Raw genomic sequence first — 13,225 nt, 5'->3', positions numbered from 1 at the left:
TGTGTCTGACCCAAACAATTCCTGTAACATTGGTACTGCTATAATCTAACTCACACTCAACTTCAGAGGTTTAGATTTTTTTTTATTAAGTACATGAATTCCTCGTAAGAAAAAATGTTTCATTACATATGTAGGCTGTCAAAAACATATTTTTTATGTCTAGAATCCAGTTGCATCCAGTTTTCATCATTATTTTCAGGTACATAAATCTTACTTGATTTGTTTTTTAACTGTAAACCAAAGAGAAGCATAAATAAACAATATGAAATTCTCCCTTCTACTTTCACCAATTGTATATTCCATAACCTTCATTTTTCTAAAATAAACATATTAAACATCTTGGTACGCCCCTGTACTTTTTCTGTATATTAACATATCTAATTTGGCATAACATATAGGGAATGTGATGAAATTTTCTAGATATAATTATTTTAATGACTTAGTCACAGATTGTTTCAAAGCTTATCTACTGGAGTGCCAACTAATAGCACATTATAAGTTAAAATATAAGTGCATTAGCAAATTGAGTATTGCTACATAGCATTAAATGACTGACTTGTTCTGAATTAGGTGGCAGACTCTATACACTTCCCTTTCTCAAGAGAAAAAAAAAAAATAGTAATCATGTCACAGCACATACACACACACACAAATCTTCCTCTAGAAAATGTGCCATGCTTCAGTTCTTTGGAAACCTAACAGATCTTGACTATCTTTTACATATATCCAGGATTCTATAACAGTGACTTCCACATACTTGCATTCAACCATTGAAAATATTTTTATTTTATTTTTATTTATTATATAGAGAGAAATAAAGAGAGAATGTGCACACCAGAGCCTCTAGGCACTGCAAGTGAACTCCAGATGTATGTGTTGCATGTGCATCTGGCTTATATGGATTGTCGGTGTTGAATTTGGGTTTTTAGGCTTCTCAGGCAATTGCCTTAACCACTAAGAAATCTCTCCATCTCTCAAAATATTTTAAAATGCATCTTTAAGGGCTGTACATATACCTTAGTACTTAATGTGCTTGTCTACAAAGCCAAAGGACCCAGGTTAGATTTCCCCAAGACCCACAAAAGCCAGATGCACAAGGTAGTACATGTATCTGGAGTTCATTTGAGGGGGCTGGAGGCCCTGGTATGACGATTTTTTTCTCTATCTGCCTCTTTTTCTCTCAAATACATAAATGAAAGTAAAAAAAAAAAATTAAAAGCGCATCTTTACTAAATAGATGTAGTATTTTTTACTCCTGACACTCTGCACTAATAACACAGATATTTATACAGCATTGTCATTACATTAGGTATTAAACACAATCAAAGCATAATTAAAAACATGATAAGAACATACATATGTTATAACTAGAACCAACGCTTTTATATTAAGGAATGCGGCTTTACTGGATATTGTTACCCAAAAGAGGTCTTATGAATACCAGATCTGATTCTATTCAAAGTTAAATAATTAGTATTTATAGAACTTATCTTTTTCTTGTGGAATTTGAAAAAATAGAATAACAGAATAATGGAATTTAACAACATGCATCCTCATTAGCATTGAGAGTAAGAGCCAGAATTGCATGATAGGGAGATATAGGTTTATTTTACACAACATAAAGTGAGAAAAATATGTATATTTGTGAGATGTATAATATGCTGATGGAAGAAGCCATGAGTAACTGAGTATATTCCTATAAACATATATCTAATCCCAAAACAGGAATTGAATGGAAATGAGATCAGGTGCACTCAGAGATTTATGGCCTTAGATGGGAAGAGAACTCAGGAATTTAGTATTTGAGGAAGTATATATGTGATAAAGCAGGAGATTCACCATTATAGAGAGCTTCATTCTGAACCCCTCACTCCAGGAAATCTTACAAGAAATAAGCACATGAACCACATTACCCAGCATTTTTTCATAGGATAGACAAATGATCACAATGTTAGAATATACTCTGCTAATCAGTTAAGACTTCTGTTGTTTTCTTCTTCCTCCTCTTCTAAATCTAAAAGGAACCTCTAATAGTAGATGAGTATGAAGAGTAAAAGGGTGAAGTGTTGAAAGCAGACAGATATAAATGCCTATTTGTCTTAAAGTAGGCATGTACATTTGATTCAAGTTTATAATAGATGTGAAAGTTACATTTTTTGTCACTGTTTAGACTGCTAACAAAAGAGTGATAGGTTGTATATAACCTCCTAAGGTTACTAAAATGAACTCCCTAGGTTGTGCCAAATACTATAAAAGATGGTTTCTGTGTAGATTTTGGAGGTATGCATTTAAGTGGAAGTAAATTCATCCTTTGTCTTTATTCTATTGCTATAACTATCTTCTCATTTCTGGCACAAAACACCTGACCCAAAGCTACTAATGGGAAGAAAGGTTGTATTTGGGCTGACAGATGGGAGGGGAAGTGCCATGATGCCAAGGGAAAATGTCGCATGAGCAGAGGATAGACATCAGCTCCACCCTCTGCCCATAGGAGTCAATTGTTCTTGGTGTCAACCTCCCTTCACCCTTGTGCTGGTACCTGGTTCACCAAGAAAGCAGCACTGGTGCTTATTTCTCCAATTATTCTTAGTTTCAGTTGGGGCCCTTTTGAGGTGTGATGTGGTGGTTCTCTGCTTAGGATATGCATCTATATATAAAAGAGAAGAAAATTCTCCAATGAAGAGTAAAGTTAGCACCAGATTAATGGGATAACCATTGTTTTCTTAGAGAGAATTTAATAAGTGTAGGCCATTTTGTAGCCCACAATTGGTGGGAGCAAGCAAGATAATGGAGAACGGGCTCATTGTAGGATGATTCTGACTTGTTCCCCAGTTCCAGCTATGGGTTCCCTTCTACTTTGCAGATCAGTTAGCCAAATCAAGAGCAGTTGGTTTCCCACCATGTCTGTGTGCCACCCAGATGTACATCATTAGGCAAATGGATAACTAAGATGTGGTATATTTACATGATAAAATTCTACACAACCGTAAGGAAAAATGACACAATGACATTTGTAGAAAAATGGTTGAATCTGGAACAGATCACTCTCAGTGAACTCACCCAATCGCAGAAAGATAATCATCACATAGTCTCACTCATCTACAGCTCCTAACCTGAATCTACCCAAGATGCTGACATAACTAACAAGCATCTTGAGGACCGGACAATGGGGGGGAGGGGAGGGTAAGGGGGGGTAGGAGACACAAAACTGGACCTGACCAGCAAGGGTGCCATAAAATTATACCTCTTAAAAGAATGACTAAGTGGTTGAACCTTCACCATGCCCTTAGAGGGAACCCCTGAATCACAAATCACTGGTCTTCTCCTGTTTCTGTTTCTCTCTCTCTCTTCCTCTTCTCTCTCTTCTCCCTGTTTCTTTTATATTACTTACCTTTCTCTTCCTTCTCTTCTTGGGCTCTGACCTGTAACTCCCAGTACCAGCATGTGACTATCATCCACAATGAGCTCTTGATCAAAAAGACCTACAAGGTTTCCCAAAGGAAGACAGATTTCTGTCTGAGTACTTGATGACCCACCAAAGGTTAGTGGTAAGACCCTACTGCTGAAGCCACCATATGCTGCTGGCATGTAACATGGAGTGACATGGATGGAAGCTGCAAGAGTGTCAGTCCCAAGACAGTCAGCATATCTAGTGCCAGAAGGTACTACATGAGTGACTGGGGGAATATGACTAATATCTGTCCAAGCAATTCTTTGGAATTCCTTCCACAAATCAGTTCAAAAAGGCAAAAAAGCCATATAGTTAGGTTTCTCGCAGCAATGATTCTATTCTTCTTGTACAAATTTTCCTATTACAGTTACCTTCATGTGGCTGCCACAAAGCACCTGACCAAAATCAACTTATGTGAGGAAGAAATTTATATTGGCTTACAGACTCAAGGGGAAGGTTTATAAAGGCAGGGAAGAATGTGCCATGAGCAGATACTGGATATCACCTCCTGGCCAACATCAGGTGGACAACATCAGCATGAAAGTGCCCAACAAGGGGACACTGGATATAATACCCATAAGCCCACTCCCAACAATACACTGACTTCAGAACACTCCAGTTCCCAAATTTCCACCATTGGAGATATAGCATTCAGAAATGTTAATTGATGGGGTCACCCGGTTCAAACCACCAAACCTATATTATATGACAAGTCTACTCAGTGTGGATATTTGGAGCATATATATCTAACATGATAATATATAAAGACATACTAATGTATCATGTGTGAGGATGAATAAAACACTTTTCTGTTATTTATGTATAATTGCTCTTGGAAAAATTTGTTAACCAATACGATCAAGTATATTTCATTTTAGCCAATTCTAGTGCTCAGTACTATTCAAAATAGTTTTCCCTCTCAAACTAAGAAAGAAATATTTAAAATGGTTAAATCATAAGAAGCAATAAATTAGATTGCACTCTCAAACAAGGAAAGGGAACCTTGGCAAATATAGCTGTCAGCTCACTCACATCTTGAAGAGTGCCAGCACTCACATGTGCACTGTGGCACTTTATTTATTTATTTTTTAATATTATGTTTTTATTTATTTATTTGATAGAGAAAGAGGGAGAGGAAGAGAGAGAATGGGCAGGTCATGGCCTGCAGCCACTGCAAACAAACTCTAAATGTGTATGCCCCCTTGTGCATCTGGCTAACATGGATCTTGGGGAATCAAACCTGGGTCCTTTGTCTTTGTAGGCAAACACCTTAACCACAAAGCCATCCCTCCAGCCCCACTGTGGCACTTTATTATGACAGTGTGATCCACAAGGCTAAGAATGTGGCACCATGGCTGCCAGACAATACACCCACACTTAACAATGTCCACTAGAAAAAAAAAAAAAAAAACAAAAAACTTTTGCATGCCTTCTTTTATGTCTCAAAAGATTTCTCCTGCAGCCTCTAGTTGAATTTCTATGGGTATCTTACTAATTACTACTAAATCAATTATTCTCACAGGAAATAAGATTTTCCCATTTAACTCAGAATAATCAGAATTGGATCACTATGTTGGAGAAATATATTATTTTCTCTGAACAATTTATATGGTAGAAGGCAGAGCTTAACAAAATGAAAACAATCTACACACTATCCCAGCAAATCTATATCTCCCATAGCCACGAGCTGGGACATTCAGAATGCATGAGTTTATGGGGGTACATCTGGCTCAAACCGCCACAGACACAAATATTCATTATACTTCAGCTAGAGGTAATAAAACATAAAATATTTTTGAGGATTCTGTCAGAAAGTGTAGGGGAACAATCACTGGTTGGCTCCAAATGAGTTCTTTGAAGAGTTAAGCATAGGAGCTACCTAAAATTTGTAAATGTAGCTTACAGATACAGACAAGGGATGGTACAGAGCCTGAGACTTGCAGTATAGCCAGGGCTGACATCTAGAACCGAAGAAGCAAGTGACAGAAATTGTCGCCAACATTATTCCAATCCATGTTTTGAGATTACTCACTACACATCCCCACAACCTGGAACAGGGGTCACAGAGGAGATCAGCAGTAAAAGACATTTATTTGTAAAGCCTTCCAGTCCAAGTTCAGCCCACCAGAACCAACATAAAGACAGTTGTGATCCTGATATGCCTAGACTATGTGGAGGAGGAGCCAGAAGACTGTCAACCTCACAAACCCGCTAGTCTGAGTTTGTTTGCAGTCTGGTAGTTAGCAGTGGCAAGACAGACTGTCTGGAAAACGTGGAGCACAGGCACCTTGAGAGTTTCCTCTGACTTCCATATGCACACTATGACATGTCCACCTACACACACACACACACACACACACACACACACACACACACATTTTTTAAAGATTACTTAGCTTCTTCCATATCAGGTTGGGATGGGCAAAGGGTGGTCTGGAGATAGCAATAGTGATTTGGTAGCTAGCATAATTACTGTAGTAACTATGAATATTAAACTTACTTGGTGTTAGTCATTGTGACTGGTTTCATATTTGTGCACAATAACCTATTCAAAATTCTACTCAATTTTGAACTGTTATAAAATTGTAGCAATTACCCTCTTTTAACAGGTGTGTGATTATATCTTCAGATCAGTGGAATAGCTGAAGCTAAGAGAATGCAAATTTCGAGTATTGCTATATATTGCCAAATTGCCATTATAAAATGCTAAACCAAATCACATTTGCTGTATTTCCCAATCTTGCCAAAACGGAATTAAAAATTATTCCCAGACTAATGAGAGAAATATTGCATTACGTATGTTACTTTCTTTTCAATCTGCATCAATTTTGAGGTTGATTTTAGCATATTTTAATGGAAAATTAAACATCTTTTCATTTTTTTCATGATTTATAAGAATTTTATTTTTTGAGAAATTTGGAAAATAACCAAAAGTGTAGTACATAAAAACAAAAATAAAATAAAAAATAAAAACTGAGACTGGGCTGAAGAGATGGCGCTTGTCTGTGAAACCTAAGGACCCAGTTCAAAGCTCCATTTCCCAGGGCCCAAGCTAGGCAGATGCACAAGGGGGCGCACGCTGACCTCACTTGCCTGTTGGGCTGTGGGTCACATTTGTCCCATAGGTCACACCTGTCCCATGGGGAGACCCGTTTCCTTGGGGGACGTGTAGCCCACCCTACCTCGGGCTGGGTGCACACTGTGCTTGTTGGGGTGGCTTATGAGCTTCTTGGGGTTCACTTCCTTCTGGTCCTGGATTTTCATGGGCTCCTTACTGTCCTCCGATTGTTCATGCTCTTGCTCTTTATGAGCAGCGAGCACTGTGCTCTTAATTATGTTAATTAGGAATTTTCTATTGGTACCAGCGAGAGGATACTTCCTCTGGCCAGTAGGTCTCATTGTTTCCGCTCTAGTTTTCCCACGCTTGCCCTTTCCCCCTCCCCCCTTTAGCAGTTCTTCTACTGCTTTATTCTCCAGTTCCTGGCCCTCTTCCATTGTGGGGCGGGGGTGGGGGGGTGGGGGGGTGGGGGGGGTGGGGGGGTGGGGGGTGGGGGGGGTGGGGGGTAGGGGGTGGGGGGGTGGAGGGCGGTGCAGTCCCAGATGCTTCAGGTAGTGTTGGCCACGAGGCAGCTCTGCCCCATAGCACGGAAGATGAGGAGTAAGCAGGAAGGAATGAAGGAAATGACTGATGGAGGGAGCAAAGGACTTACAATGGAGAGTATTGAAAATCAATCTCTTTCTTGCTCTCTCTTTCCTGATGAGGAAAAGCCCAGATAGTTTATTCCTCAGAATTTAGGTAAATCCATCAGTTTCTCTTTTTAATTGGGTATCATTCACAATGGGACTGAAACGCTCATGAATTCATTATGAATCATAAATCTGCACAAATATTGATCTGTGCCTAGTACACTCCTTGGGCAGCTTGGAAGATGCTGTTCAGAAGCTTGCTTTCCCAGTTTATTTCACACAGATGGGTATTTCATACTTTTGAGCAATGTCCACGCTGTTCCTTATGATACTTTTCTTACTAAACTCATATGTTCTTCTGTTCCCCCCCTTTCCCCCTTTCTTCTTTCCTTATGTTGCTAGAGATTGAACCCAGAGCTTTATCCATTCTAGAAAATGTTCTACCCATGATTTCTCAATCTGCTTTTCAAATGTATGTGTGCACATGTGTGCTATGTATACATGCAGATGTGTACATATTATGTACATATATGATGGAGGACTGTAGTCAATGTTGCTGTACTCTGTCAGTCATGTATTTTCTTGAGAAAGTCTCTCATGGAACCCTGGGTTGCATTTTTTGTTACAATGGCTGACAGCAATTTTCTGGTCTCTTCTCCCTGCAAGACTGGAGTTACAGGTATGTGTAGTCATGACTAGCTTTTTATGTGAATGCCGGGGAATAGAATTTGGCATCAGTCAGGCCCTCATGCTGTGGGTTCCTTTTACACTGAACCATCTTCCAAGACCCCTGCACATTCATGTCTTTATGACTCAGTTCTGTCTGTAATCTGAGGTGATATCTACCTCAGCTTTCCTATGTACTTTTGTAAGTTTTTTTCTTTATGTTTTATTTTTATTACTTACGGATATACTTAGTACGTAAATAGCACATGTTAACACTATCTTTTCCCTGATCCCTGCCCCTTTTCCAAAGGGGCCCTCCTCATTGGGGATGCAGGTCAATTCCATGGTGATTGTGAGTCATGCATTATGGGGCAACCTTCAGTTATGGAGAAGAGACAATGTCTCTGTTCATAATGTCCCAACTTGTGGCACTAACAATATTTCTTCCCCCTCTTCTGTAAAATTCCTTGAGCCATATTGGGAGCATTTTAACTCTATTTTAGTGAAGGTCTCTTAGGAGCCTCTGGATCTCTCTTTGGTAGGTGTTGAGTGGGTCTCCTCAATGTCCATCTCTTTCACTCTTGTGCTAATACCAGGTTCACGGAGAAAGCAGCTCTCTTGCTCATTTCCCCAATTCTTCTGGGGTTTCAGCATGGTGAAGTGCAATGAGTAATTTCTGTCCTTAGATCCTGCTTCTGTCTGAAAAACCCAGCAGATTCTCCAACAGAGAGTAAAAGTCAGCACTGAATAATGCGATAACCATTATTAATTTAGAGAGAATTTAATGGGTCCAGGCCTTCTTGTAGCCCAGGATTAGTGGGAACTTGATATTGGGAAACAAAATCATTATCTAGATATGATTCTGACTTGTTTCCCAATTCCAGATATGGTTTCCTTTCCACTGTGCAGATCTGTTAGCAGGGGTCCAGCATTCAAGTAAAAAGTTAGGCATTATTACACATACATGTAACTCCAGTCTTGCAGGGAGAAGAGACCAGAAAATTGCCATCAGCAATTTGGGCTGACCAAAGTTAGGAACTGCAAATGAGTGAGACAATGCAATGATTATCTTTCTGTGATTGTGTGAGTTTGATGAATATGATCTGTTCTAAGTTCAACCATTTATCTATAAATTTCAGTGTGTCATTTTTTTTTCTTAATGCTGAGTAGAATTTCATTGTAGAGATATACCACATCTTGGTTATCCATTAATCCAATAATGGGTACTTGGGTTGATTCCAGTTCTTAGCTATTATGAAGTGAGCAAGTATAAACATGGTTGAGCAAATAGCTCTGAACTGAGATGTGGATCTTTTATGGTAAGTGTCCAGTAAGGGAATAAATGTTTCTGTTGGTAACTCTTTATTCATCCTTTTTAAGAATCTCCCTATTGGTTTCCATTTTGATTGTTTTTGTGTTTATCTTTTATCCAGTTTTTAAAGGATTTATTAAGTGTTATATTATACATAGTATTATATGTGCATGTTTATTCCTATTCTGTTTTTCATATTTTTGTTATCATTCATGAAACACTTTTGAAAACTTTTGACATTTCTTTGGTTGAGTCTGTCAGTCTACTGCTTTCTAGCCAATTTGTTGTATGACTGAAAATATCTTTCATCCTGTTCTACAAAATTGTTCTTTACTATTTGGTCATTTACAAAGAACTTTTTTTTTCCTTTTTCACTTTAGTAACTTAAGTTTTATTTTATTTTTTGTATGTGTTCATATGATGTGTGTCCATAGTATTTGCATGTTCATGTGTGTGAGTGCATGCATAGGCATCCCACGGCACATATGTAGATGTCAGAGGAAACCTTTAAGGTGTCCAGTCCTCTCTCTTTCTTTCTAGTCTCCAATGCTACTGTGGTTCACTACTCACTAGGCTAGCTGTTCCATGAGCTTCTGGAAAATTTCCTGTCTTTACCTCACCATCAGAGTTCTGGGATTACAGAAGCCCATATATATATATATATTTTAATCAAAAAACTCCTTTGTGTTTTACAGTTTTTGTACTTTAATTACTTCTCAGTACAAAAGATTATCCCAAGGTTGGGAAACAAACAAACCGTTTGATCTCAGTAATACAAACATAAATCTCAAGGAATGGCCAGCTCTTATCATTAACACTGAATGTGTATAATCTTACTTACATGTAGCTGCTAAAACTTTGCTGTCAAATGACCCAGAGCTATGGATACAAGGCCAGCCAATTGGCTCCCGACCATTCCTTCCCTCTTTTTTTATTTTTTATGAACGAGGCCCTTCTGGGCCTCAGTGAAGAAAGACTGTGTCTGTCTTAGGTTGTCCTCTATGATATTTATGCCTTACCCATCATCACTACATGAATTCCATCATTTATGCCCTGTTTTAGGTTGACCTAACTTGAGAGAATCTTACCCGTCTTTGACTACCAGTCTCTGTAAGGGCTTTAAGATAATGTTTCAGGAAGCCAGAGTTGATCCGTAGCTGTATCCAATGTACTTCTGTACGGATATCCATAATGGATCTCAAAAGGCATTTAATGAGTATGGGCAACAGACACAGAATGAGCAAAAGACAAACACCTGTAGCAGTAAAGCTTCCTATCCAAGAAGTGAGAGAATTCCATCGAGGCAAGGCAGACTTAAAAGCAGATATTAAGTCATCAACAGCTTTCCCTTTTGTCTTTGTAATTGAGACTTGAGAGTTTGATTATATCTTTTAACAATAGCCTGGCCCTGGGGGTTGCATGGGATGTCTTTGGAATGTGAGATTTTTGAAGTCTGGAGAAAATTTATAAAGGCCATGTTTATGAAACAGGGGCCATTGTCTGTCTTAACTTGGTCAGATAGTCCAAGGGTGGCAAAGTATTGAAACATATGACTAATGGCATGTTTAGATTTCTCCCCAGCATGTGTAGATGCCCAGCAGGCTCAGGCAAAGGTTTCGACTGAAAGAAAAATATCAGTGAGCCCAGTCACCACGAGAGGGTGGACTTCTCCCCTGTCCCCACCTGGGTCAGTCCAAGGGAGCCACGTGGCAGCCTCCCAGGACGTGGACTGCCCACCAACTCCCAATAGGGGAGGGCGTGGCACAAGCTGCCAGGAGGGGGGGGGGCATCTATTTAAATTGCCACATTTTGTCCCTGGCTCCCAAAAGATTTATAACTATCACACATTGTATATAAATTGTACTCAGTTTAATTTTAAAGATCCCCACCGTCTTGACTAATTTAAGATATTAAGACCTGTAAAATCAAACAAGTTAAACACTTTTAACATATAAAGGCACAGAGTAAACATTTTTAACTGGTATAAGGCATAGCAAGGAGAGACAAAAAAAATGTAAATTGAACCACTGTAGCCTAAAATTAGTCTTAGTGCCTTTAATTTTAACTTGCTTGAGGTTTTGTTTTTTTTTTTTTGCTTAAAATCTTAAATCTTAGCCAGGCATGGTGGTGCATGCCTTTAATCCCAGCACTCAAAAGGCAGAGTTAGGAGGATTACTATGAGTTTTAGGCCACCCTGAGACTCCATAGGGAATTCCAGGTTAGCCTGGGCTAGAGTGAAACCCTACCTCAAAAAAACAAAACAAAAACAACACAAAAAAATATATTTAATTTCTCAGTCCATTACAAATTAAACCTTGATTAAACTCTCTGAGCCTGGGCATAAGGACACAGCCAGCCCTTATGCCAGTAGCCCAGTTCCAACAAAGTCCCCTGCAGTCTTTGCTTTCCCTTAGAAAGCTCATAAGCCAAGCCTTGAAGTTTAATGTCGTCTGTATTTAGTATTCTTAGACTCTCATCAGAATAGTCCATAAAATTTGGCTTACCACTCCAGAAGACACCGTCAGTTGCAAGCACCAAGTCCATGTCTATTCCTCCAAAACAAAGGTTCTAAAATATCATCATCCACATGGTCAGGTTTATCTCATTCCACTTATCAGATAGCTTTAGGTTCACTGAGATGAACTTCCAGACCAGGTACAGTTATGGAGGAAGGGATATTTATTGAAGCTTACAGATCTAGGGGAAGTTCCATAATGGCAGAAAATGCTGGCCTGCCTTCCCAGGTCCAAGCAGAGAGAAAGAGAGAGAGAGAGAGAGAGAGAGAGAGAGAGAGAGAGAGAGAGAGGGAGAGAGGGGCAGGCAGGCACAAGCCTTCAGAAATACAAAAGCCGCAGATGCAGCTTGCTAGGCCCTACTCAGAAATACAAAAGCCACTGGCAAACCGAAAGTGAAAGGAAAGAGAAAGGGAACAAAGCAATGTTGACAGACAAGTACAGGTTATAGAAGCAAAGTTTAGCGCATTAAATATAAAGACTGCATCATAACTTATGAGGGTACACTCACCTGCACATGTACACTGATTACCTCCTCAATGAATACCTCTCATGGGGCACTAGTCGGCCGGGTTCCCGGAGCCCCACGTTGGGTGCCAGGTGCCAGGATCCTCCCTGGAGGGTAGGTAGCGCTGAGGAGGGACCGGGCCCGCTGGTTCCTCCCAAGGGGTTGAGGAGAAGGATGAGTGTAGGAAGACTCAGAACCTCTCCTAGTCACTGGAGAAAAACCACACTGAGTCGGGAGTCTTGTGGAAGCAGGAACTCACAGGAACTTGCTTTATTGTTACAAGCAGTTGCCTATATAATGTTGGGGATGAAGGCAGGGATTTTAGGATGGGGGAATCAGTAAAGGCCAATAGTAAACTGTGACTATTGAAATGATAATTCCCACTCCTGCTTGAAAGTAGCAGGCAAGAAGCCATTAGGCGACTTGATAAGTCCTAGCTGGCCAGAGAGAGGTCTCCAGACTTTAGCTAGGCTCAGGAAGTTCCACTAGGTCTCATGCCCGGGCCTCTCAAGGCCCAACACAACATCATTGGTATGTGGGGTGTGGGAATCTGAACTGGGATACTCAGGCTTCAATAGTAAGCTTTCTATCTACTAAAATATTTCTCCAGCTTCTGTCATTATGGGAGTTAATTTGTGATTTTATTATTTTTCATTTGATGTTCATCAAACAATCCTTGTACACCAGTTCAATTCATAAATACCACATACATATAAAAAGTAAGTTTTTCATGAATATATTCTATGACTACTTATTCTAGAGGCCAGTTGTATATTTCTGTGTTTTGCTACAAGTCTGAGTGTAGTGTTTACTTTTGTCATTATTTGATTTTATAGTGTTTTGAAACTGCACATTTTTTAAGTCGATGTGAGGTTCTACTTTGAAATTCTAGAAGTCTTGTTCGATTTTTTACAGTAAATATTGAATTGTCTTTATAAATTATTTAAAATCTCCTTAGCAAGTTATCTTCTCTCTGACACTTGGTTTATGTGAATCTTCTTTTGTGTCTTTTAAAAAATATTATGCTATTTTATTCACTGGAGGATCATGTATTTATCCTATAGTATATTATTAAATATGTTTTATTT

The 13,225-nt window shown here is 39.2% G+C and overlaps 1 protein-coding gene across 1 annotated transcript; it reads right to left on the bottom strand.

Moving 5' to 3' along the window:
• Positions 1-6,577: 6,577 nt before the first annotated feature.
• On the bottom strand, positions 6,578-6,946 carry LOC123460029 (protein POLR1D-like). Its single transcript, XM_045146757.1, has one exon. It carries the CDS (start codon positions 6,944-6,946, stop codon positions 6,578-6,580), a length of 369 nt encoding a protein of 122 aa, XP_045002692.1.
• Between the last annotated feature and the right edge of the window lie 6,279 nt (positions 6,947-13,225).

Source organism: Jaculus jaculus, chromosome 4, assembly GCF_020740685.1.
Source record: "Jaculus jaculus isolate mJacJac1 chromosome 4, mJacJac1.mat.Y.cur, whole genome shotgun sequence".
In the NCBI taxonomy this organism is placed as follows: Eukaryota; Metazoa; Chordata; class Mammalia; order Rodentia; family Dipodidae; genus Jaculus; species Jaculus jaculus.
This window is presented reverse-complemented; position numbering and strand designations above follow the sequence as displayed.

Coding starts and splice junctions, on each gene's coding strand:
- LOC123460029 (XM_045146757.1), bottom strand. CDS start 6,946: ATGGAAGAGGGCCAGGAACTGGAGAATAAAGCAGTAGAAGAACTGCTA.